Source organism: Acinonyx jubatus, chromosome B4 (genome assembly GCF_027475565.1).
Source record: "Acinonyx jubatus isolate Ajub_Pintada_27869175 chromosome B4, VMU_Ajub_asm_v1.0, whole genome shotgun sequence".
Lineage (NCBI taxonomy): Eukaryota > Metazoa > Chordata > Mammalia > Carnivora > Felidae > Acinonyx > Acinonyx jubatus.
In genome coordinates, this window is record NC_069387.1 from 24,969,342 (window position 1) to 24,995,042 (window position 25,701).

At 42.3% G+C, this 25,701-nt stretch overlaps 1 protein-coding gene and 1 long non-coding RNA gene across 10 annotated transcripts in view; one reads left to right on the forward strand and one right to left on the reverse strand.

Moving 5' to 3' along the window:
• MKX (mohawk homeobox) overlaps positions 1–24,304 on the reverse strand; it is a 68,120-nt gene extending 43,816 nt beyond the window's left edge. For 2 of the 8 annotated variants that reach the window (XM_053225442.1, XM_027073701.2), the window contains exons 1-5: positions 22,235–22,389; positions 21,130–21,396; positions 19,189–19,348; positions 10,325–10,478; positions 9,561–9,896 (exon numbers count right to left, since the gene is read on the reverse strand). In XM_053225442.1, coding sequence (XP_053081417.1) covers positions 9,561–9,896; positions 10,325–10,478; positions 19,189–19,348; positions 21,130–21,396; positions 22,235–22,341 — 1,024 coding nt within the window. In that variant the 5' untranslated portion in view covers positions 22,342–22,389. Of the gene's footprint in view, positions 1–9,560; positions 9,897–10,324; positions 10,479–19,188; positions 19,349–20,673; positions 21,006–21,129; positions 21,397–21,652; positions 21,762–22,234; positions 22,499–22,698; positions 23,432–23,584 lie in introns of those variants that run through there. The other 6 variants (XM_027073698.2, XM_053225443.1, XM_027073699.2 and 3 more) reach the window with 6 other exon arrangements.
• The window catches only part of LOC113603630 (uncharacterized), a 117,676-nt gene continuing 114,636 nt past the window's right edge, over positions 22,662–25,701 (forward strand). For both annotated transcript variants that reach the window (XR_003425276.2, XR_008299965.1), the window contains exon 1: positions 22,662–22,780. This is a non-coding gene — a long non-coding RNA (uncharacterized LOC113603630). The remainder of the gene's footprint in view (positions 22,781–25,701) is intronic.

Here is a 25,701-nt window from a genome sequence, read left to right on the forward strand (position 1 = left end):
TGTGTGTGTGTGTGTAATGGCATCACAAAGGGAACACATTCTTTCTGTCAGAGATATCCATCTTGGTCACTGTATCAAAGAGACTCCAAAGCACTGAAGTAAGTGGGCAAGAGGCTGTTTTTAACCCTATCTGTAGTTCAGGGATTGTGGGAGACACAACACGCACTTGAGAGCATCCTCACATGCCATCACCAAGGGGCTGCCCGAATCTGTGACACGGCGAAGTCTAAACTTCAGTTTTACCTCTTCTAGGTACATCTGGATGTGTCTGACCTGAAGAAACGCTAAAGGTGAATCAGACTCTGCAGTCCCTCAGCGCGTCTTGCACCACTGTCTTACTTGCCTGAGAGAAACAGTTCCTGGCTCCTTCTCTGACTGGAAGGAACTAACACCATTGGAAGTAGACGACTAATGTTGCTGCTCAAACCTGACACTAATCTATCTTCCCCAAACCACGTTCCATTGGGTTGTTGTTATCACCCGAGCTTTTATCTGACCACTACCAGGTAAGGAAGGACTCAACGCCTCCAGTGTACACCAAAGGGAGAGGGAAGATATCAGTGGTCATTTTCAAAAGCCGCTTTGTCTTCCTAACTACATTCAATTCAGTTATTACCACTATGACCATACATATGTGCAGAGAGAGATGCACACTAGCGGTATTAGCTTTTAGGCATTTTCTGCAAATCATTCATATTTCCCTTAGTAAGCAAAGGAGGATCCCCAGGTAATGATGTCTATTACAACCTGTAGTCTAAAAACGTGTGTAAAGACCTTTTTACTGCAGCCGTTACAATAGAGAAAAGAATTTTAAATGCACACACAGCTGGCCTAAGTTCTCGAAACTTCAACACTAATGCTTAAGTATTTACTTTTATTTAAAAGTAAAAGTAAAAGATCTCATGGTTCGTGAGTTCAAGCCCTGCGTCAGGCTCTGTGCTGACAGCTCAGAGCCTGGAGCCTGCTTCAGATTCTGTGTCTCCCTGTCTCTGCCCCTCCCCAACTCATGTTCTGTCTCTCTCTGTCTCTCAAGGGTGAATAAACGTCTAAATAAATAAATAAATAAATAAATAAAAGTAAATGTCAATTAAGTAGCTGAAATTGCCCAAAGCAATCAGACTAATTGTACCAAGGGTCTGGATCATATCTCCAAGCAATCAAGCAACTCATGTCCAAAAAAACTAACAATTTCAATGCTTAGTATAGAGCCTATAGCAATTTCCAAATCTGCAAATTCAAGAATTGAACTAGAGGATCCTTTCAAGTTCGCTGTTGGATTTATAAAAATCGTTGACTATTTCTTCAGTACAATGAATATGAGAGAAATTGGGTAACAAAGTTGTGAAAGAAGAAAGGGAGAAAAGAGGCATTATGCATTAAACATGCTGTCTTGCATCTAAACTGAAAACGAAGAGAAAATTCAAATTTTGTAAAAGAACTATCTCATTTGTGAGGGAACAAAGTTGTTACTTTTTTGCTTCCCCCAAACTCATAATTATAAATGATATAATTTCTAACAGAAAACAAGAGCAGAAGCTTCCAAAATTTAAAAGTACCAAAATTTTGGCCTGGAAGAAAACACATATTTATTCTGAGTAAAAATTCTGTTACATCAACAAGACACATTTTGACATAGAAAAATACCTGTTTAATTTTAGAAACAAAGTAGGGAGGCAGAAGGGAAAAACTAACTACAGCTAACCAAAAAAGAAAGAAAGAAAAGAAACCACTTCCATATTCACTAAATAGAATGTCTTGTTATTTTCACAGGCAGTAAAAACTTTTTGACATCCCATTTAGTCTCAGACTGGAGAGGTGTCAATGGATCTTATTTGACCTCTTCAGTGTGTAAAGAGTTTACAAACCTAACCAAATTTAGAATTAGTGGGAGTTACACACTTATGTTCCTTATACATAAGAGAAGAAAAAAAGGCCCTTTTATGCCAGCTTGGAGTTGGGCTTGAATTTTTATGACTTATTTAGAAGCCCTAGGGAATGAAAAAAGTCTCTGAATGGAAATACTGACACAGGCTTAAATATAGTGACATGGACAAGCACGTCTATGAAACAGCACCAGGATGTGACTGACCACTCCAGCACGTCTGAAATGCAGGCAACATCATACAATCAATTACAATGGACTCAGTTCCGGTAGAAATGTAATGGCAAGTTAGAGAATCAAAATTTCAGGTTGGTAAACTTGTTTTTAACAGGAAAATATGCAAAATGTATGGGATGTTTACTCTGATACGCGGAGGAAAGAGAAAATGTAAAATTTCTGCATAGACTCTCTCCAATTGTATTACAGGATTAAAAACAGTCACTCTTAAAAAAAAAAAGTCCAAGCTGTCATGTCAATCCTGAGAGCCAATGTGGCTCAAGAGTTTAAATCAGTGGATCTGAATCTGTGCTTTCTTTCTCAGATCTTACATGGTTTTGTGCTAGACAGAGACAGACAACAAATATTTGTTTTTGTTTGCCTATTTGCTATATTTTTAATTCTTTGGTGGGTTTTTTAAAACTAGCTAAACTTTTCCATTTATCATCCTTTCATTTTCCTGAAAGTCACTTTTTTTTTTACTTGAAAATTGGTTTAGTTTCATTTTATAGTTTCTCAGTTATTACTTTGAATCCCTTCAACACCTCAGAGTTTCCACCTACATTTTTTTTTTACTATTTTCCTCTGGTTTTAAATTTTTCACATTTGTCTTTTTTTTTTAAGCAATTCAAACGTATTCAAGATCATTTTCTTTCTTTTGTCATGTTCACAGATACAGATCAACATATATATGTGCACATTAAAATGTCTTTCATGGTTTAAGAAGCAAAAAAGACCACATCATTAAAACACTAACTCGTTTAAGTAACGGTTATGGGCAAATATGTGAAAGACGCTGTACTAAGTGCTAAGGGGACTATAAAATGAATAAAACGCCACTTTAGGGCCTCAAAGAGCTTTTAATACACATAAGGCAGTGAGTATCAGCACAAAAGAAGAGACAATGTCACTACATTTCAGAAAAACAGTGTTTCTAACATTCACACAAATGTGATATCACTGTTGCTATCATTCTTAGGTAACACATGGAAGAAACACAATGTAAAAGGGTAGAAAACATTGGGCTCAAAAACAGTCCTTAAAAATTTTCTAAACTAACCTGCCATATACTTTCAATTTGTTTGTAAGCATGTTGTTTTCTGGGGCTGTCTCAGTATTTACACTTAGGTTTTTCCAGCCTCTCACATGATACCAAGTAACAAAGCAAATGAAAAGCTACCCCTTAAGGAGCCAGCAAACTGCTCATGCCAATATTTGTTCTCTTTTTCTATTTTCGTTTGCCATTAATCTCTCAGTTTCGAACAGGAGATGGAACACTTAGGCAATTTCATTTCAATTTTGCAAGTGAATCTATAATGAACATTTAATTTAAAAAATCAAGCTACTTTAAAAATATTCCATATGAATGTTTTGCCATCATCACTGACATATACTTAAAAATCTATGGTGTTCTGAATATCATGCTTAAGTTTTGATATTTCTATAATAACCCTATGCCTACCCAAAAATCACTTCTGTAGATCTCACTTAAACCACCACTGCTTTGGAGTGAGTAATTAGGAAGAATTCTTTTCAACAGGCTATCAGAAAGACATTGTTCTTTATTCAAAGCTGTTAGGGGCAAGTTTGGAACTGTGGTTAACCCAACATTACTGATTTAAAAGGATGGAATATCATATAAAAAGCAATAGGAGGAGGTAGTTTAGAGGAGAGAGGATATTGAAGCACACTTCACACGCTGTGTTTAATGTTATAAGCGTAGGAGAGCAGAAAATTCTGTATTTTTAAAACCAGTACTTAAGTTTCTATCTGGAAATTTCACTTATGTGGAATACCTCATTCCCAGATGGTGTCAGATAGGTGAGGTATTATTGTAGTAAGGATACAAGACAAGAAATTGGATAACCTTTCAAGTATCCTTTAAATGTCACTAACTGGGATGGTGATAGAGGGTTTTTTATTCTCTGCCGGAGTACATCAGCAGTCATTTGCATGCCAGGAAAGAACGTCTGGAATAATCCAAAAGGGCAAAGCTTAGTTCTTTCACCAAAAACAAGGACGTGACAGGCACAAAAAGGGAAATGAAACAGGATAAAAGCATCCAAAGCAGACTTACTGTTCAACAAAATCCCACAGAGAAACTAGCATGTACACAGAGACACATACCATCTTAACAATCGGTTCTTGACAAAGCCTTCTCTTGACTACTACGATGCTTTCTTTAAGCCACTCGCAGACACAAAACCCAAAATTGATGAAACATATAAATTAGGAGTGAGTATTCACTGTTCAAAAAGATCTGCCAAGACAGCTCTTTAAATCTTTCTTCTGCTTCTTTTAACGAGGGTTTCTTGGATGAGCAGCCTAGCACAAAACACAGGGCTTCAGTGAGCCTAGAACAGGGCCTGTGTAGAGTGGCTCTTAATGAACATTTTTGTGTGTGGAATGAATGCATGAAAGAGCACCTCTTATATGAGTGGACTGTATCTCAGAAATGTACCTGTGAAGTCGGCTGTTTAGAACAGAAGAGAGCACAACTCCAAAGAAGCCATGCTGTACATAAATTAAGGTTAAATCCGGGCTAATCCGATGGTTTTCTGAACTCATTAGCATACCTGGGTTATACTACTGATAATGCCAGCTTCAATTCTGAAGTACATGCATATGCAGGAAGAGAGAGAGAAAAAGGAACATTTCTCCTCTTGGTGCGCATCATTAGCTGAGAAAAAAAATGTTTGGAAATGGCATTTAGCCTCTGGCATCCATTCACACTTTCTACCTCCTACTTCTTTCCTTAGTGACCAAAATCCCTGGTTCTTTTTGCTCCAACTGTGGCAGGCCATCCAAAGGGACTCTATCTTCCAGAGAATTCCGTGCACCAAATAAGTGACTTCTTTTTTCTCTCAATCAAAAATATCCATTTCTTCAGGGATATTCACCTCAGTCAAGTGGAAGGGAAGCTAATCTGGTTAATTCACACTAACATAGAAAAGAGTTCTATGTTCCTATGTATGTTTTTGCTGCACCAGATGTGTCTAATTAAGAGGGATTTTAGACAGTTTAACAAGATGAAGTTTAAGCATTCAGCCTGTGGGAGCTGGTTAAATTTATGAATTATATACTTGCAGAGCAGTGGGGCTCGGAGAATAACCATTCGAATGTACTAGCCATTTATAAGTTGTGAGCTGCAAAAAGAAAGAACATAACAGGGACTTGTCCTCAAGCCGAGCAAAAGAAGTGCGGGGAAGTCCACACATTTTATTTCAAGACTTGCCTGATTTTCCCCTCGTCAGTACACTTCTTAGAAACCTCCCTGCTCTCCTTCAGCAAAGAAGGAAATTTAATAGGCTTTTAAGGGTAAATCAGACTCGAACGCAAGTCAGGAAAGGCTCCAATGAGAACTTACTCTGCAGGTGGGACAGATGGCAGATGGCTCCTTCATGGATGGTCGCATCTGGAGAATATCAGTACTGATTCAATAGGAGTGGAGGTGGATATTAAAGACACCTCAGAGGGCAGACCCATCGAAGGGTTAGAGGCCTTGAGGTCAGTTTGTAATGGGAATTCACTCCATCAAATACCTGAAAATTGTCATCCATTAACCTAACATGATGATAAGTATTATAATTTAATGCAGACAACTTAATTTAACAGACAACACTGAGTAACTAAATCTTCTTGAGTAGTTTTTTTTAGAAGCAATAGCCTTAATAAGTCTAATCAATTCTAACGGTATAATTTCTGCTCTCAGAAATGTTTTTTTTAGCCAATATGTGTTGAAAGTCTATTACACCCCATGAAAATCAAAATCTTTCTTTTTCTACACGATGGGGAGACTTAAGATTACAGAGAAATATTTAATGTCTACATAAAATCAACAGAAACATGTTTGTATCTACGTTGATGTTGTCAGTCAGGTGGAGAGAAAGCTAATCTGATTAATTCACACTAACTTAGAAAAGAGTTCTATTCACCTACATGTTTCAATTAGGATTACTTTATAATCTAGTGGGCTTAACTCTCCTAGAATTTAACAAGAACAAGTGAAATAGAATTCAGCGATGCATTATTCTTCCACATACGAACTCTTTCATTTGGCCTTTTGGTTCCATATCATTAATGAAATGCATCATAAGATAGCAAAAATGTGTGGAAAAATGAATAAAATTTTTTAGCATAGATAAACTAAGAAATTGTGTTTAAAGGTGATCTATTCTTGAAAAACAATTTGAAAGTTGAAATCTTTGCACTACTGTAAAACTGGGGTGGGGGAGGGGAGTGGTGTTTAATAGCAGATTTAGAGGGTTTCTGTTTAGGTGAAGAAAGAAAGATATAACCAGAAGGAATTGAAGGAATTCAGAATAAGCCTGTATGCCAGCAAAAACCATAGTAGTTGCTCAGAAAGTATTTATTGAAATCCCCTGTTCTATTTATGCATGAGTGGCATCAGCCAGATACAATTGCAGCAACGTTGTCATTCGCTTCCCCCAGAAGACAGCCATTTATTGTTTCGGGCTGAGATTTAGCAGACCAGTCTTAGACCACCAGTCCTTCTCAATTCTCTATCCACAAAACCAAAAAATGTATTCTGTTCTTTTAAAAGTTTATACACATGCATGGAAAACCAGAAGTTTACGTGTCTAGGCTGCTTTCTCATTGCTTGCAAAACTAAAAAATAGGTTTTTATTTAAAAATAGAACTTGGAAAATGAATAGGCCATTGAAGACTTTAATAAAAATAAATGGCCAAGATATTTCACTTTGAGAAGCATCCACTATACAGGCATGCTAATCACTCTTTGGTTTTCTATTTTATTTTCTTTGAAAAGAGCATGCATTTTCTTTTTTTAAATAATTGTTTTAATATTTATTTTTGAGAGAGAGAGAGAGAGAGAAAGAGAGAGAACAAGCAGGGGAGGGGCAGAGAGATTGAGAGACAGAATCTAAAGCAGGCTCCAGGCTCCGAGCTATCAGCCCAGAGCCCTATGAGGGGCTCTAACTTACAAACTGTGAGATCATGACCTGAGCCGAAGTTGGACCCTTACGCATTTTCATAAGACGCATCACACTGGGTAAATTTCAAATTTGTTTTTACTGGGCAACATAAAGAAATGTGTAAGAAATTTACAAAAGTAACAGACCTTCAATTATTCCATCTAATCAAAATTAATTTTCATTGTTTCCAAAAAATCTTCCTTGTTTTTGTCCATACATATTTGTAATGTCACAATTGCATTCAATGTTTCCACAATTTTAAATTGTTTTTCACTTAACCTTATGTTATCAATATTCCTCATGTTGCTTTATAGTCAGTATCAGTATCATAAATAAAAAGGTTGATTTTTATGCTATTTTAATCTGGCTTTGGATTAGGATAACATTTACATTTTTAAAAACTGACATACTTCCCATATTTTTACATGCTTGAGAAAAATGCAGAAAGCATGAGAATTAATTACTTCTTCAAAGTTTGGGGAAAAATCCACTGAATATCAAATCATGTGTTTTGGAAATGGAGTTTTACTAAAAACCTTGATTTTTCCTGCATCAGTGGTCATTTACAACTTTTCTCATTATAATTTTATAATTTAATTTGTGTGGATAATACCAATTCATCTGCACATTTGCATATGGCATACTGTCAAACAACTGTGCATAATACACCATAATTTAAAAATATTTTTAATAACTATATATTGATTGCTATAGCTCTTTTTTCACTTCCAACTTTATTCCGTACCAATTTTTGCTTTTTTCTTTTAGTATTTCTTTCAGAGTGAAGTCTTAATTTATCTAGTTTTCAGCTTTCCATTCTAACTTTTTTTTGTTTTATTTTTATTCTTTTCATTTATCTGTACTTGAATGACTTGATTTCCTATCCTTTCTTATCTCTTCAAATAAAATTCAACAAAGCTTTAAATGATCTCCAAGTTCTGTCCGCTCTGCTCACACTAGATATACGTAGTTTTAAATTTTTAAAATTATTAGCGAAATAGTCTTTTATTGCATCTTTTACTTCTTCCTAGACCCAATCATTATTTACAAGACTCATTTTATATCTCAGAGTATTTAGAGTTGTTTTCACTGTTGGCCCTGGAACCGCAAACAAACAATGTGGCTAATTTAAGTCTTTAAAAATGTGCTGAGGGGGCGCCCGGGTGGCTCAATCAGTTAACTGTTCGACTTTGGCTCAGGTCATGATCTCATGATTCATGGGTTCAAGCCTTGCATCAGGCTCTGTGCTGACAGCTTGGAGCCTGGAGCCTGCTTCAGATTCTGTTATCTCCCTCTCTCTCTGCCCCTCCCCCGCTCATGCTTTCCTTCTCCCTCAAAAAATAAAAAAAAACATTAAAAAATTTTTAAGTAAAAAAAAAAAATGTGTTGAGATTTCCTCTGAATCCTCACAGATAACACATCTTACTTGAAAAGAAGACCTCTGGTTAAATAATCTAAAAGGTATATTAAATAGACCAAATTTAAATTCCTTTATAAAGCCCTACTATTCACATAACAAGGTCTTTACAAGGGTCACCTGCAGCAAAGTTTGTGCAGTATTTAGCAGAGGGCCTAGCATGTCATAACTACTCAATAAATGATTGGAGGTAGTAGATATAATAATAACAGTCATCAGGGTCTGGTAGTAGTTATGTTTTCCTACCTCTTATTCAGGCTCAGCTGTATTACTGATCTGGAGAAGAGTAACTAGCTATGCGTTTCTAGTCTGGGTTTTCTTATTAATGATCTAACATGGCTGGACTAGATGCTTCCTGAGGTTATTTCCAGCTCTAACATTTCTAAGTCTCATTTGAAGGCATTTCCAGGACCTGGACTCTTATCTATACCAGATGTAGGTCACACATATCCTTTGCTCTGAAGCAAGTTGCTCAAACACTCTTTATGAGCAAAACTCTCTGGAAACTGAAGTCAAGACAGAAATTTTTACCAAACTCACTACTCCACCAGAAAGATGTGGACAGGCAGAAATCAATCATTTTTGGAATAAAAGTAAAAATTTCAAAGCTATTTATCAGCTCTACTTGTGCTTTCCAGGAATAAAAGTAAAACTTCCAAAGCAATTTAAGCCAAACCTACACTTTTCCTTCACAAGAGTCTTGGCACCCATGCTAATTTGTGTTCATTTTCCATCACTATTAGCAATCATCTTAAGAGAAAAGATGAAATACAAAGTATTTGCATGGCTGGTTAGAATTCAGGGCATTCCTCCTCCAAGAATGTGTACCATTGAGATTAAAAATTACTATGAAGAATGAAAATTCTCATATTCATCATTAAGAGTGAAAATCCCCAGTAGACCATTATCCACTAAGAAGCACATCTGGTAATCAGAAACAAAACAAAGCTTTCAAATTAAATTATGGGCTATATGTGAATAATCTTGTGCAAAAGCAATAAAAGTTATGCCTTTATACCTGATGAAATAAACCCCTTGCTGCAGTTTTAGTGCTGTTTTAAACAAGGTGTCATGAAAAGCACGGACTTACCTGTACGATAGACAAAGTTGCCTTCGGTTTCCGATGATGAAGGAGACACCAATTCTTCCTCAAATTCGTTGGAGCTAAAAGATCCCGAATGGTTTCTTTGCCTTGTCTTTCCCATCATGGCAGCGTTTGTGGCCATGACGTGTCTCAAAGAGTCGTTAAGGTAACGATTCAATAAGCTGCTCTTGTATTTTGGGGGTGATACGTAGTCCTCACTGGCCTGTGACTCTGGCCTCACTCCAGCTTTTATGACTGAGCTCTCACTTTTAATCACAGGATGGTGAACTGGATTATTATAGCCCCCTTCATTTATGTGGTTTCTTGGAGGATTTTCTCCGTCTAAGGGAGAAAAATATCACTAGGTAATACTTCCATATACTTTTCTCCCAGCCACCCAACTGTTACAGTTAATCACTGAATATATACATAAAGAAAGAATATTTATTTAAAGTGTATAAAATTGTCATTGATATTCAAGATTAGTTTTTAGGCACAGGAAGCAGGAATCTACGTAATCTCTCCCTATGGTATTTTAATTTTAATGAATTTCAGAGAAAATGTTATTCTGATACACGATAAATCTATAAACAAGAGGAAGCAGCCATAATTCTGTTGGTCATTTATAGTATTGTAAAAGTGAAGTTACTTCATGCAATAAAAAAGAACCATTATGGCACCATTATGTTTTGTGGAGTCAACCTTAAAAAGAGCAATTGGGGTGAACTTCCTGGTAATGGAGGCAAAGCAAAATAAAAATATTAACAAACCTTCGGAACACGAATCGTCGCTGCTTACACTAAGCCGCTCAGCATTTCCTTGAACGTATTTGTTGTACAACTTTATTCTTAAAGCCCAGCTTAAATCTGGCTGTCGAACAGTATTCTTAAGCCGACGTCTTGCATTAGCAAACCAATTTGACACCTAAAAAAGTTTTATTTTTCAATTAACAAAACATAAAATATGACCCATCACATAATTACTTTCCCACAAAGGACCAAAGCCTTTCTCAGTATATCTGATCATTAAGTATTCTCTGAATGTAATAGTATTAGACATTCATCCCATTCATTCATTCAACAAACATGCTGAGCACTTACTATAGAGACTGAGTGCATACTGTATTCTGGGAATAAACAAACAACAACAACAAAAACCAAAAAACAGGCCTTGCAATCAAATGTTCAGTATAGTAAGAGGGGTAGGAGAGTGTACAAATAACTTGAAAAAATTTTTTTGATGTTTATTTATTTTTGAGAAAGAGAGAGAGACAGAGCATGAGCAGGGGAGGGGCAGAGAGAGTGGGAGACACAGAATCGGAAGCAGGTTCCAGGCTCTGAGTTGTCAACACAGAGCCCAATGCATGGCTCGAACTCATGAGCTGTGAGATCATGTCCTGAACTGAAGTCAGCCGCTCAACCAACTAAGCCACCCAGGTGCCCCTAAATAACTTTAATATAGGAAAGAATGTGATGAATGGCTTAAAAGGCATTGAAATATAATGATACAGGAATCCAAAGGAAGGAGGAGTTACTTTCATATATGATTCAAGACATCATGAGGAATTAAGTGAAGAGTTGAAGGAATATATCATGTATAATGGATAGGGAAGTGTGTTCCCAATAAAGAGGACCTAGGAACAAATATAAGTCAAATTCCAGAGATATTGTGGTGGGTAAGGAAGACAGAAAAGTTAAAGATGGCCTTGAGTCATCCCTGTGTAATCAAGAGAAGGACAGTGCCATTTTGAGAAAGAAAGTAGAACTGTTTAAGGATGAAATGATGTGCTTGGTTTGGGGAATGATTAGTTTGAGGTACTAGAAAAGCATACTGGTGAGATGGGCAGAAAGAAAACAAAAATGATATCTGAGACTTAAGGGAGAGGAAGATCAGACACGGGTCAAATGCACAGAAGAGACAGCAGGCAGTTTTGCGTAGGCAGAAAGGTGGTTGAAGACCAAACCCTGGACACCTCTAGAGATCCAAGGGCAGGAATATAAAAGAGGAGCTAGGAAAACAATCAAATAGAGCAATGAGACAAGTAGAGGAAGAAAAAACGCCAACTAACACCCAGCTTTAAGTTGAAAGTCAAGTGCTTCTAAAGCAAATAGGTGAAGACAAAGAAACAAACACTGTAAAACAAAGGAAAGGTATTTCCATGCTTGTAAAAGATGCTGTTGGATTTCCAGAGGTTAAGATGGTACTTGAGATTTCCTTCAAAATATCAGGCTATCATCAGGGAAAAGATATATAAGTAAATAACCAGAAAGGCCAATACTGGCTTTTAAAAGAATGAAATGTGGAAAGAGAATTACATCTTTCTGCCAATTTATTCTAGAACATGAGTCCACATTACTATAATAGTTTGTGTGGCAATGCTTGCATTGGAAGTTTCTTTTTTATTTTTTTAGATTTATAATATAAATATACAGTTCTACACATTGCCGAAGATCTAATTATTGAATGAGCCTATAGTGAATCCTCCTTTTTTAAAAAACAAAACCACGACTTTTTCCTCTTTATCTCCAGGGGTTTTTAAAGCATAGTAGCTTTCCCCAATTTACACACACATACACATACATGCACACACGTATACAAAACATATCATATATAATATATACATTCAATATTAATTACTTTCTTTGTGTTTTAAGTAACAACTTTCCTCTTAAATTTATGTGCATTGATGTGATAACTCACGTGGCTTTTCAGAAGTCTTAGTCTTTATCAACCCCTCTTTCCTATTAAGTTGTACTATTATAGCTATGATTTCATCTGGTTTCAAATTCTCAGTCTTCTCCAACCTCTATAGACAGACAACTTCTGGGACTATTCATTCAACAAATATATATTGAGTAGCTCTTGTGCTCTAGCCATGGTGGTCAGTGCTTGGAATGTTTACTGTTAAGATAAATTTCGTCCCCTGCACACATGGAAGGATTAGCAGAGAACTACATATTAACTGTGATATATGGGTGAACATTCACTATGGAAGCACGAAATGCCTGGTGCACATCATGGCCGATGTATTCACCCATGTCCTTATTAGTAATAATATCTTCATTCTATGAACTTGAATGAATCTTCACCACCACCATCAAATTCAAGTGTTGATGTGCCATTATGATTTAAATGCTTACCTTCTTCAAATCCTCATTAGTGTCCTGTTGTCCTATAACTGTGGTATAAATGGAAAGAGACTTGGTTTCCTGTTTTGAATTTGCCAAATACATGTGTGGATTTGGGAAGTCACTCAACTTTTCTGAACTTCAAACCCTTCATGTATAAAATGCACTAGATGGTTCCTAACATCCTGGCCAACCCTGAAAACTAAGATCTGTGAATATAGTCTACACTCTCCTACAGAAGTGTTAATTCATTCCGTTTACAGTCGGTACTAACCTATCTTGTGCTCTTGACCACCACCCTTTCAGGCAATCAGACATGTGTGTTTATGTCCTTCTCTGCCCCCTTGACATGCAGAGGACAAACCGCAACTTCTCCTATGGCTATGTAACTTATATTTATTGGAATTCAGCACCAAAACTTTATTACTTTCTTTACTAAACATCATATAATTCAGACTAACTTTAAATCTTAACTAACCTTAAATCTTAGTACAACCATCACATAGTACAGTATAAAATACAATTCTTATGCAAGTCTTCACATTTTTATTAAAATGCAATGGCCTTCTAATTTCAAAAACATTAACACACTATAATTCTAACATACAAAAATGGGGACCTTTATTTTTTATTTTAATTTTTAAAAAATGTTTATTTATTTTTGAGAGAGAGAGAAAGATAGAGTGTGAGTAGGGGAGGGGCAGAGAGAGAGAGAAAGAGAGAGAGAGACAGAATCTGAAGCAGGCTCTAGGCTCTGAGCTGTCAGCACAGAGCCTGATGCAGGGCTCGAACTCATGAACTGTGAGATCATGACCCTAGCAGAAGTCGGAAGATCAAATGACTGCACCACCCAGGTGCCCCAAAATGGGGACCTTTAAATGTCATGGTGGGATTACATTTTCATATACAGGGATCATATCCTTTTTTTGTGCTCTATATACTCAGCTCTTACCATAATATATTAATTACATATGAGAAGATTTCCCAGAAAGGTTTGCTGATACCTAACATGGGCTGTCTCTGACCTGATTTCATAACTTTGACTGGCAAAAAAAAAAAAGCTAATATATTTACTCTGCCAGTATTTTATTGACAGAAACTTACAGTACAATTAAGGACGGGATATAGTCCAAGGTGCTTAATATCTGCTTGCATTAAGTCATGCAAACAGCAAACAAACAGTTGGTTAAGAAATTTGCATAAATGCTGTTTTGCAATTTTTTTTCCTGATGAATTAATGTAAATTCCATCTGTTTCACAGAAGGTAAAAATACCAGTTCAGATTTTCTACCTTCAACTTACTATGGATTCCTTGCAAATCTCATTAACTTCTATTTTACATGAAATAGGCCTCCATGGTAACATGGATAGGTTCTGTAACAGCATTTTGATATCAAACTCAGAGCTTTAAAAACACTGTATTTTATAGTGAAAGCTTGGAGAACCAAATATCTGGAAGTTGGAAGGGAAAACTAAGCAGTTTTCATCCCTACTCTAATAGAGGTGTTTACATTGATCGTATTGACAGAGCAATCATTGTAGTAAGCCCAAAGGGATAAGATGGCATCTGTCCACCTTTGAACATATAGAATTAACAAACTTATTCTGAGTTACTCAACAGAAACGTTGAAAACCTCATTTCCACACCATGTAGTGTAACGCTTGGAATAATGTAGAAAGAGCAATCTGAGATTCTGTTGAATATTTAACAGTTGCCATAATCCTTGCAGTTGATAACTACATATATATCTCAACAGAAGCACTCAGCTAGCAAAAAAGGCTCTATGTCAACAGAAGGGGCAAAATCTTAGAAAGTAGCAATTTTAACCAATGGCACATGGACATTATCATAGGAATGTGAAACTTCTATAAGAAGAGGAAGCATTAACATTCAGTCATTAAATGGAATCTCAAACTAACTCCACATGCATTGCACTCTGTATTGTGATCATGAAAGAAGGCATCCCAAGAAGACATTTCACTCTTATAAATAAGTAAGTAAGTAAATAAATAAATAAATAAATAAATAAATAAATATGTGTATGTATATATACACACATATATATGTACATATATACACATATTTAAAAATATATACACATGAACAATGGGAAACTTTGAAATCAAATATAGCCCCCATCTGCCCTTCTCTGAAAAACTTCTTCCAAGGCAATTATTCTGTAGTAAGCTCTATATCCTATGATAATACAAAACACCAACTGCATACCATTTTGTGTTATTCCACAATAAAGCTGTTTACGTTTAGGCACAACAGAGTGTATTTTTTATAATGTTGAAACAGTGGGCAGCCACAGAAATTAAGCACAATGGAATATTTTGGTTGATTAAAGTACACACACACACACACACACACGTCATTACCTGTCAATTTTATGAAAATGTTTATATCTCGTTAGGAAGATGCCAGATTAACAATAAATAGCTCTTTCTGCTTCGTTTTTCAGGGCTATATAAAATGTAGCCATGGATTAACGTCCTTAGAACTTCTATCTGTCAGAAAAAGTACCTTTTGTGGTCCTGAAGATATTTCTTCCACTAAAGTTTCAGTTTCTTGCTTCTAGGTCTAGTGGAGACTGCTGACCAGGTTTAATGCCCTTCCTTATCAATTTAAGAGCAACAAAACAAGGCAAAACTGCATTTCATGAGAAGTTTAACAATTTGACACAGAGCCAAAAGGAAAATGTTAAGTGTAAAAGACATTCATGAAATAGGATACTCTTGTAATTAAGGAATAAAAGTTATGTTAGCCACTTATTAACATCAGTCATGAGAAACAGATAGGAGGTACTGCAATAAACAACGAAAAGGAGTTTGGAACCAGAAATAAGGGGAACGCTCCATATTTGTCCACCGACACAAAAATACGACGTATTTCCAGATATACTGAAAATAATAAAATGAGTTTTATTCTTGCTGGTCTATAAACCTTCATATAGCATTAAAGATAATGTGTGTTCAATGGAATGTATTTTAAAACTAGAATATCTTTGTCAGATTTCAAGACATTAACCAAGTTTCAGAATGGTGTTTTGGAAAACCACATGGTGATTATAATGGTATTCCCCAATTAGACCTCTTCACTCTACAAACATGTACGAACAGTTTATGGAAAGTACAGTGCTGGGGTGATATGGGGGTATTGAAAGACATGAAAAAGACATGATTGCTCTACTCAAGAAGCCTGACTCCACAGGAGAAATTTATTCACTGGGGTCTAATTTGCAGGGATCAAAAGCTTTATTCAGCTCACAGGTTTATATTTTTTCCTCCAGAAGTGTAAAGTATTTACATAATTTATTTGGTTTACCATAGAGTCAGAATTTGCTTGGATGCTTAATGTATGTTTGACTTTCACAAACTGTCCCACATATATCAACATAAGTACAGTTGACTCTTGAACAACACAAGTTTGAACTGCATGGGGCCACTTACACAGTTTTTTCAACAAAATACAATACTGTAAATGTATTTTCTCTTCCTTACAATTTTCTTAATAACATTTTAATTTCTCTAGCTTACTTTATTGTAAGAATACACTACAGAATACGTATAACATACAAAATATGTGTTGATCGACTATTCATGTTATTGGTAAGGCTTACAGTCAACAGTAGGCTACTAGTAGTTAAGTTTTTGGAGAGTCAAAAATATGTGGATTTTTTACTTGTGGGGAGGGTTGGCACCCTAACACTTGTGTTGTTCAAGGGTCAGGTGTAGGTAGATATATATGTGTGTGTACATATATATATATATATATATATATATATACACATATATATATATATATTTACGTATATATATATGTATATTCTTACGTAGATATCCTATTATGCCTAATTGAAAATAACTAGACCCAAATTGGATTACTACATTTAACATCCCTTGGCTATTCTATACATTTTGATTTTTTCCATTTATCACTACACACTTCCAGAAACCAACTTCATTTCCTATAAAAATTTGGAAATCGTTAGGCAGGGATGACTTATTATTATAAACAATTATCTTTGCTCCATTTAAAAATTAAATAATTTAGTGCATTTTTATTTTCTGAGATTTAGTGTAAGAGAAAGAAAATGCAATGACAAGTTTTCACTACATGAATGAAAACTTCACGTTAATTAGAAGACTGTAACAGGGTTACCAAGATCTTTAATACAAAAAGAATGATTATTTGTGTTCAAACTATCATTAGAGGTAGAAAATAATTTGATTCTGTATTAAAATTACAACTATGTGGACTGCATCTCAACAAAGCCACTGTACACAAAAATTTAAACGTCTCTGCTAATGACAATATTAGTTTTCATAATTAAAAAATGTTCTAGTGTGGGGGCAGCTGGGTGGCTCAGTCGGTTAAGCCTCAGACTCTTGATTTTGGCTCAGATCATGGTCTTCCCTTTCATGGGTTTGAGGCCTACGTCGGGCTCTTACCTCACTGTGAGGATTCCCACTATTTGGGATTCTCTCTCTCTCAAAATAAATAAATAAACTTAAAAATTAAAAAAAAATGTCCTGGGGTGCGGTGGCTCAGTCAGTTAAGTGTCTGATCTTGATTTCAGCTCAGGTCTTAAACTCCTGGTCGTGAGATCGAGCCCTGAGATAGGCTCCATGCTAAGCATGGAGCCTGCTTAAGATTCTCTCTCTCTCTCTCTCTCTCTCTCTCTCTCTCTCTCTCTCTCTGTCTCTCTCTGTCTCTGTCTCTCTCCCCTCTATGCCTCACCCACTCATGCTCTCCCTTCTCTTTCTCTCTCAAAAAAAAAAATGCTCTAGTTATGTCATATTTTTTTTTGCTTTCTGTATGAAAGAATGCAAGCATTAAATATGGAACTGTATGATAAACCAAATTAATCTAATGCTTTATTGCTGACATCATTGTGAAACATTCAAATAGCTCTATAAACTGGTGTATTTTCAAAATAAATAGCATACCTGTTTAAACTGAAATTTGAACATATGCATTTATTTTCACAAGTCAAGTTTTTCTGACTGGAATCACTGAAAATTCATAGTTTTATGTTAAGCAGATATTAAGCCAAGAACACTAAATAAATTTTCCCCTCCAGTGCTGCAGCAAATCACTATTAATACTATTGCCTGTTAACATGAAGCAAAACAGATGTTTTCCCCTACAACTGTATTCTGAATATAAGCAGACAAATGCATATTATAGTTTTAATAAGCTTGAATACAAGTCAACTTTCATGCTTTGTCAAACTTTCCAGCAATTCCTAAAATGACAATTTTAAATACTCTGGAAAGCAAGTTTTATTTTATCTAGTAGTTAAATATTGTCTTTATTTGGGGTCTCCCTCACTATAAATTTAATGAAATAACCAAAACTTCACAGATGCAGTCATGTAGTACTACTATAGTATATGAAACTTCTTAGCTCATTTAGCTCCTCCTATTTCTGAATAAATTTGCTCTGTTTGCATGCATAAAAGTTCATGCCACCAAATTTATTAAAGAAGACTGTGGTGTGTTGGAAAAAGCATTTGATCTGGAATTACATTATTTCCAGGCCCACCTCTACCCCTTACTAACACTTAACTTCCACAGTGCCTTGGTCACATCATCTGTAAAATGCTGATAACTGCTCTTCCTCGCCATGTTTCTGTGAATATCAAATAAGACTCTGTAGGTAAAAATTTAGTCAAATGTTGTTGGTTGGAGAAGAAACAAACTTGTACCCTTTCTCTACTCTTGACAAAGTAAACCAACTACTTGAAATTGGTCTCTTCCTAACCACAGTGGGAAGATTCCCGAAGCAAAATTTGTGGCTTCTATCTAACACTTGGGATGTCTCACATTAAAAAAAAAAAAAAAAAAAAAATTCAAAGCCCACTTCTTGCCCTTCCACTCCATCTCCTAGCTCTGTCAGTAAAGGCAATTTTTAAAGTTATCCTGTACTTGACCTTTCATATGGGGCCCTAATGTGGAATGCCTTTCTGCATGGCTCTCAAAGCATCATCCAGGGCCAGCAGCTTCGGCATCATCCAGAGAACTTGTTAGAAATGCAAATCATCCACCCCACCCCAAACCTACTACTGAATCAAAAACTCTGGTGTGGGGCCCAGCAATGTGAGTTTGAGCAAGTCCTCTGAGGGATTCCAACCCACACTCAGGTTTGAAAATCACTGCAGATAGTCCCATCTGTAGCCATCTAGGTGCCGCACACCGGTCCAGATTCCCAGGCACCTTCTCATAACTCGCAGCTGACTTTTCACCGCCCTCCCTAACAAAACACCGAGCAGTCCCGCCTGAACGGGGCATGCGCACTGAATTGGTAGCTAAGCTTGAGAGGAAACCCAGAAACTTCCTACAACACAACTCTGCCCCCATGCCAAGCCCTCAGCATCCTCGGAGGCAGGAGCCTGAGGACCTGGACGGGCCTCCGGGGGCCTGATCCCTGCGCGGCGGGAGGCGCGCCACGTGCAGATCCGCGCAAAGTCGACGCGCGCCCGCGCCTCCGCCGCGGTTACCTGCACTAGCGTCATCTGCGAGCCCAGCGCCAGGAGGATCTTCTCGGTCTTGGTGGGGTACGGGTTGTCACGGTGCTTGTAAAGCCACTGCTTGAGGGGCCGCGCCATGTCCTGCAGAGCCTGCCGCTTGTGCCTCACCTTCCCGCCATTCTGCCTGGCCCTGGACACCGGGAGAGGAACCCCGGGTGAGCCGCGCCGCCCGGCTGCAGCGCCCCCCACCCTCGGGGTCCCCCGCGTCTGGACACCTTCGCGCCCGCGGCCACGCGCCCACCGGGAACGGCTGCCGACCCCGCGTCCCGCATCCCGGGGCATCCGGCTGGGAGGTAGGTGCCCGCCAGGCGCCTCCAGGCTGAGGCGAGGCCGGGGCGGGAGCCACAGGGCTTCTGGGCGCGAAAATCCTTCCCTGGGCACCTCTCTTTGAAATGGCCTGGCCGTCGCAGGGGGTCAGGTGGCAGTGAGGGATACTAAGTTTATCTTGGAAGAGGGGATATCTTGAAGCCAGCACCCAGGGGTTAGAGGTTTAGGTGACGAAGGCTAAGTCATCTGACTGGCGACCCCTCCCCCCCTGCACCGCGCCCTTGAGAGGCTGTGGCCTCGCGGGTTGGGTCAGGCTGCTGCCAGCTCTCGAACGTTCTTTTGGGGAACTCACGCCTGGCTTCCAGGCGCTCGGGGCTTCCAGTCGCCCGCGGTCAAAGTAAAGGTTGCCCACTGGACGTCGGGAATAAAGCAAGGAATGACGGCCGTCCCCCTCCCCCCGCCCAGCTTCTCTTCTCGCTCTCTACTTCCTTTGGTCCTCTGGAAACAGGGGGAACTTTCCAAGCAAGTTGTTTGTAGAGGATAGAGGCTGAACCTAAAAAACACTCTAGGGGCCTTTTCCCGACTTAAGGTAGGGTTAAAAAGCATGGAGCACTCCGTCTCATTGGGTAAAGTTAAGGAAAAAGAAAAAAAAAAAGAAAGAAAGAAAACCCTGAGGAAAAGCACATTCAAAGGAGGAAGAGGCCGGAGCAGCCCGGAACCGGGTGCCGGGCGCTGCGCTCCCCCGCGGCTCCGGGAGGTGTCGCCGCGCGGCCGCTCGCGCGGCCGGCTAGTCAGGGAGGCTCGCGCGCCTGCGCCTTAGCCTCCAGGACTTTCGCCTCTTTAAACACTTTGAAATGCAACTCCATCCGAAAGGACTGGTAGTAACATTTTGACGAAACCTAATCTCTATTTTACTAACCAACAACGCCGCAGAACAAGCAGCTGATGCAATCTCTCAGGTGGAGACGCCCAGGACGGCTCCCCCTCCCCCCGCGGGGCGCTCCGGGAGCAGCCGCGACGCCTCCGCAGCAGGCGCTGCGGGCCCACCCGCGAGCTCTACGCTCCCCGGCAGCCCCTCACCCGGCTAAACCGAAACTCGGTCCGGCAGGCCCGCGGCCTCCCTCTCCGGGCTCGCAGCGGGCCCCGCCGAGCCGCGCGCGCGTCCCGGGCGTCCTGCGGAGAGCCGACCTTGCCAACACCTTGGCCGAGGCACCTCGAGCTTCGAGGCCGTGGCGAGGCCCTGTCGTGACACGAGAGGGGAAGCCCACGGGGCTGGCCTGACCTGGGAAGCCCCGATTGCTTGCCCCTGCCCTGTTCCTGGGCGTCCCGCTCAGTCCATTCTGCCTCGCTCTCATCCGCTCTTCTGCACCCGCGGTCCGCAGAGGGGCAGGGAGCCCCCTACCCTGAAGTCCAGGTACGGGAGGATTGAGGCACCGTTTCCAACAAGCCTTTTGAGCTATCTTGATGAACCGATTCCCCTATATTTTGAGAAACTAATGCCTTAAAAGGACAATCCGCGAGACCAGGGGCGGAGACCTGCCCTCCCGGGAGCTCCGGGCCCCTGACCCCCGGGCTGCGGCTGCGGCTGCCACTCCCACCCCTCCAGGCTGCAGGCGGGCAGGGGTCCCGGCAGGGTGCGCATACCCAGTCCTGCGGTGCCTCAGGCCGAGGTTGTCCTTGAGGGGCGGGCCGTCCGGAATGCCCACCTCGGGGCGGGCGTGGGGACTGTCTAGGACGCCACCATAGGGCCGGCTGCCCCTTTCCCGTTCGGGAGCACCGCGGTCCTCAAAAAGCACGGCGCCGCTGAGCTTGTTGAAGACGATGGTGTTCATGGTGCCGGCAGGCAGAGGCGCGCCGCGCGGCCGCTGCGCCTTGAGGCCTGGCCGCCGGGAGCTCCGCAGGGCTCGGGTTCTAGGAGAAGATGCATCACGTTACTCGCTCAGTGCTCACCTCCCTACGCGTCCCGAGCCCCGGACTCCGCGGAGGCTCTGGCCTGGGGAGACGAGAGGAGGAGCGGCGGCGCCACACCTGGACAAGGGAACCCTTGCCTCTCCCCACCTGGCTACACCGCTCCTCCCTTCGCACCAATCCCCCGCACGCTCCAGGTCTCTACCCTCTTCCTAGTCCCGGCGATCGTTCCAAGGAACCTCAACCAGGGATAATTTACCCGCGTAGGCAAAGGGAAGTAATTCCTAAAGGAGTTCTTTTCTCGGTTTTAATCTGGAAGAAGTGCACTCGGGTTAGCAGAGCGGAATAGGCGCGGCGGAGTGGCGGGGGGGGGGGGGGGCGGCGTTCTTCAGCCACAACGGAAGTCTAAAGCATCTCGGAGCTCTCACTCGGGTTGGAAGGAAGGGAAATTTTTGGGTAATATGAACAACTGCATCTGCAAGCCCCGGTTAATGAGTCCCAGGCCACACCGGGATTCCCGGGATTTTCATGTTTTCTAGATCCTGGATGGTTTGGCTGAAACCCCGAAATTCTTATTCCGGCTGAGGTCCCTGGGGGGTGGAGGTAAGGGCAGGGAAAGTGAGCTGACTTCTAAGCTACAAAGTTAAGTGGCACCAGGGACAAATGTACCACATAGTCTCCCTCCCCCCAAGTCTTCCTACCACCCCCATGCCCGCTGCAGGACGCGCAAGGTCCCCGGCTGGTCAAAGGCGCCGGAGTCCCGGGCCTCCCAGAACCCGCTGTCAGTGCTGTCCTCTTACGCAGCGTGGGTGTGAGCCTCGAACTCGAAGCCCTGACTCACCCGCCCCTTTCTGGGGTCTCGGGGAACCATTTCAGAGGTTGCATAGATGTTAGGAGCGGAAGGAGGCGTCGCGGTCCGCGCACCACCAAGCCTGCGGCTGCCGTCATTGAAAAAGCTTTCAGCTCACCTCCCAGGTCGCGGCGGCCGGGAGCCTCCTGCCGAAGAGCGCAGGCCTCAGGTTCAAGTCTGCGCCGCCGCTTAGCAGTGGCGTTATCGCCCCCATCACCCCGCCCTCGCGCTTCGGGGTAGCTCCTGTTTCTTCCCAGTAGCCTGGGCACAACTGCCAGAGCCCCCTCACCCCGCCCCGCCGCAGCGGGGGGCTGCTACCCCTAACACACACACATATCATCAGCCATGCCGAGCTCCCACACTTGCCAACGCCCCCTGCCCCGCCCTCCAGCCATCACAGGAGCGGCCACGCGCGACATTTAGGGCCGTGACCACAGAGGCTAAGCGACGGCTACCGTCAGTGTTCGTGGAGAGGTGAAGTCAGACTTCTGCTGGCTGCCCCGTGTACCACAAGGCTGAGTCCTCCCACGCAGACAGGTACGTGTCTGGAGTGTGCACGCAGCCTCCGCGAAAAGTGTCAAAGCAAATTTCCGTGCTCGCAGCCTCTGTTCTAAGGTCAGGACTAGCCTTTTTTTTTTTTTTTTTTTTTAATCGGTGCGCTTAGTGCTTTGCGTTCACGCTGCGCTGTTTGTAAAACACGACCTTTTCCAGTCCCACAGTGTTTCCCCACCACAGTCCTGTCCTCCTATATTCAATGGCTAGTTTTTCCTAGCGACGCCGCTGCGAGGTTTGCCCTACCGGACCCTTCCGCGCTGTCCCAAGCCCACAGAGACATCGCAACCACAGACACCCGGCGCGGTCCGGGTCTGCAGGCAGCAAGCGAGGTGGCCGGGGGCTGCGAAGGTCCGAGAACTGGGTCCTGACTCGAGGGGTTGCGGGGTGGGGGAGGGCATGTGAAGCGCGGTACCTGGACCTCACCGGGCGCCCCACCACGGTCCTCAGCACCTCTTCTCCGCTCCAGTGCTCCCCACTTACCCTCACCCTGACTCACTCCAAACTGTTGCTTGGGGAGCTCCTACCCCGCGGAACTACCCCGCCCAACGCCCGCGAGCAATTTTAAAGCCAAGGAGGGGCAATCAGGTGGGCTCCCAGGCGCCTCGCAGACCCTCTGGCCAGCCTTGGCCACCACCCGGGCGCGTGCCCACTGGACCTCGGAGGGAAGTGGGGGAAGGGCGGGGACAGCGGAGGCTCCCGGGGCAGAGGGAAGGAGTAGCTCCGGGGCCAGAGCGAGCCTCCCGTCCCGAGGCCCTGAGCTGGGACGCCGGGACCCGCGGGCTGTACCTGTGGCGGTGGGGCCGGCGGCCGGCGGCAGGGCGGCTGGCTCTCCCGCGTCGAGGCTAGGCTCACTCCCATCCCCGCCTCATGTTCTCCGCGCGGGCTCCAGCGCGCTCACCGCCGCCACCGCCGTCGTCTCGGCTTTATTTACTCAGACGGGCGCGCGCGGCCCGGGAACAGGAATACCGAGGCCTTCTCATGTTTCTTGACTGCCGGGCCCAGCCGGCGAACATCCTGCAGGCGCGGTATCCACGTTCCCGGGCCGGCGAGAGGAAGCCTCAGCACCCTCCCGGCAGCGGGCACTGCAGTTAACCCTCGCAGAGGAGCCGCCGCTGCAGGCGCCGCCGGGGAGTCCCCGGCCCGCCGCGTCTTCCCCAGCGGGGCCCCGCTCTCAGATCCGCCGGCCCCGCAGGCGCTGAGCAAAAGGGGCTATTTCCTTCGCACTTAGGGGAGAAATCGGAGAAGCCGCAAGTAGCGCCGGGCTTGGGCTCTGGAAGCCGAGACGCTGCGGTGCAAATCCCGCGTGTTAGCTGGCCCGAGAGCTGGAAATTTAGCCACGCGTGGCTAGGCGGGAGAGAGCTTTACGACGCGCCCGTAATTTTCTTCGCGATTAGCTGGAGTACAGTTAGAGCACGGGTTTGTGTCTACAACGCGTGAGCGTATTGCAGAAGGTGCTTGGCGCCCCGGGAGCTCCTTTTCTGCTGTCACTGGGCTTCTGAGGTCCGCGCTGTTTCAAAGCCAGACACACATTCACCGTCCGAGGCCAGGGCTGGAGAGGCTGCGCTCGCCACGGGACGTAGGGGTGGAGGGAGGCAAGGCCGGGGCGAGCGAGCCCAGGTGCCCAACCCACTGTGACCCAGGTATGGAAGAGAAGGCGAGCCCAGGGCTAGGCATCTGCATGGAGGAAGGGGGATGGCACTTGGGAGAATCCCGAGCTGGGACACAGTGCAAGGGGAGAGAATGCCTCTCAGATTCCTGTATTGATGATGGTTCCCTTCCCACCATCACCCCAAATAGGAGAGTAACAAAAGCTGTGGTTTAGGTGCAACTGGAAGCTTGGAGCTTCTGGCAGCCTTGAAGATCCCCAAGGCGCCGAGCACGAAGCCGTCCGCCTTCTCGCCGCCGGCCTTGAGGCAGCAGCGACACCTTCATCTTTTTATAAGAGCGAAAGTAGATTTTTCCAAACCTGAAAATTATGACATCATTTGTTCTTTTCTCCTTCAAGGTGGCTGGCCAGCTCTGGGGCAGTGGCCCACCTAAGCATCTTCCATTTATGTGGCCTGGAAGTGGTTAAAATATATGTTAAAGCTATTATTGCCAAGACTAATCACACCTTCGAATTTTCCTCTATGTTATCTCCCAAACTATGCGACGGCAAACGGGCGGTGGCACAATCTAAAGCATAGAAGGACGAACTTTTAAGTTTTTGCGCATTAGGTAGATAAATATTATCATTTGATCACATTTTCCAATGTCCGTGTTTTCTTTTATTGTATCATTTGCGGTTGGGCATTCTCATTTCGTCATTGGCGCTGCACTTGACTTGTTGCAGTGTGAGTTCAATAGACACAGAGGTCTACCGACCTCGCTGTGGGAATTTAAAGTGAGGGAAACATCAGAACATTTCAGCCACAGACTTACAGCGAGTAAGTTTCACAACAACTGGTATTTGATAATTCACAAGAGGAAATAGCCCGGTTTTCCCCTATCCTCTCTATAACACTCTCTATAATGTGGTCACCAGACATTATCAGGAAATCAGCTGTAAAACGCCCCTCTGACATATATTTTGGGCAGCTGCTCTTGTAAAGCAATGGGCAGTATGTAGTCGCTTGCAATTTCATAGTACCATACTGACTCATGGACTCATGGAGCAGCATACTTTAGTATAAGATACTACTTTTGTTGCTTTAGTCTTAACTGCATTTACACAACTTAAAAATGCATTTAGAGGACTTTGACTTAAGATCAATTTACATGTGAGATGTGTTTTCTTAAAGTCTGATATAAAATATACAGCAAAAAATGTTGCAAAAAATTTTTAATTTGGTATAGGAATAATATACACCTTAGACTTAAGTCACTGAAAAAGTAATGCAGAATTACTTTAGAATATAGTAACT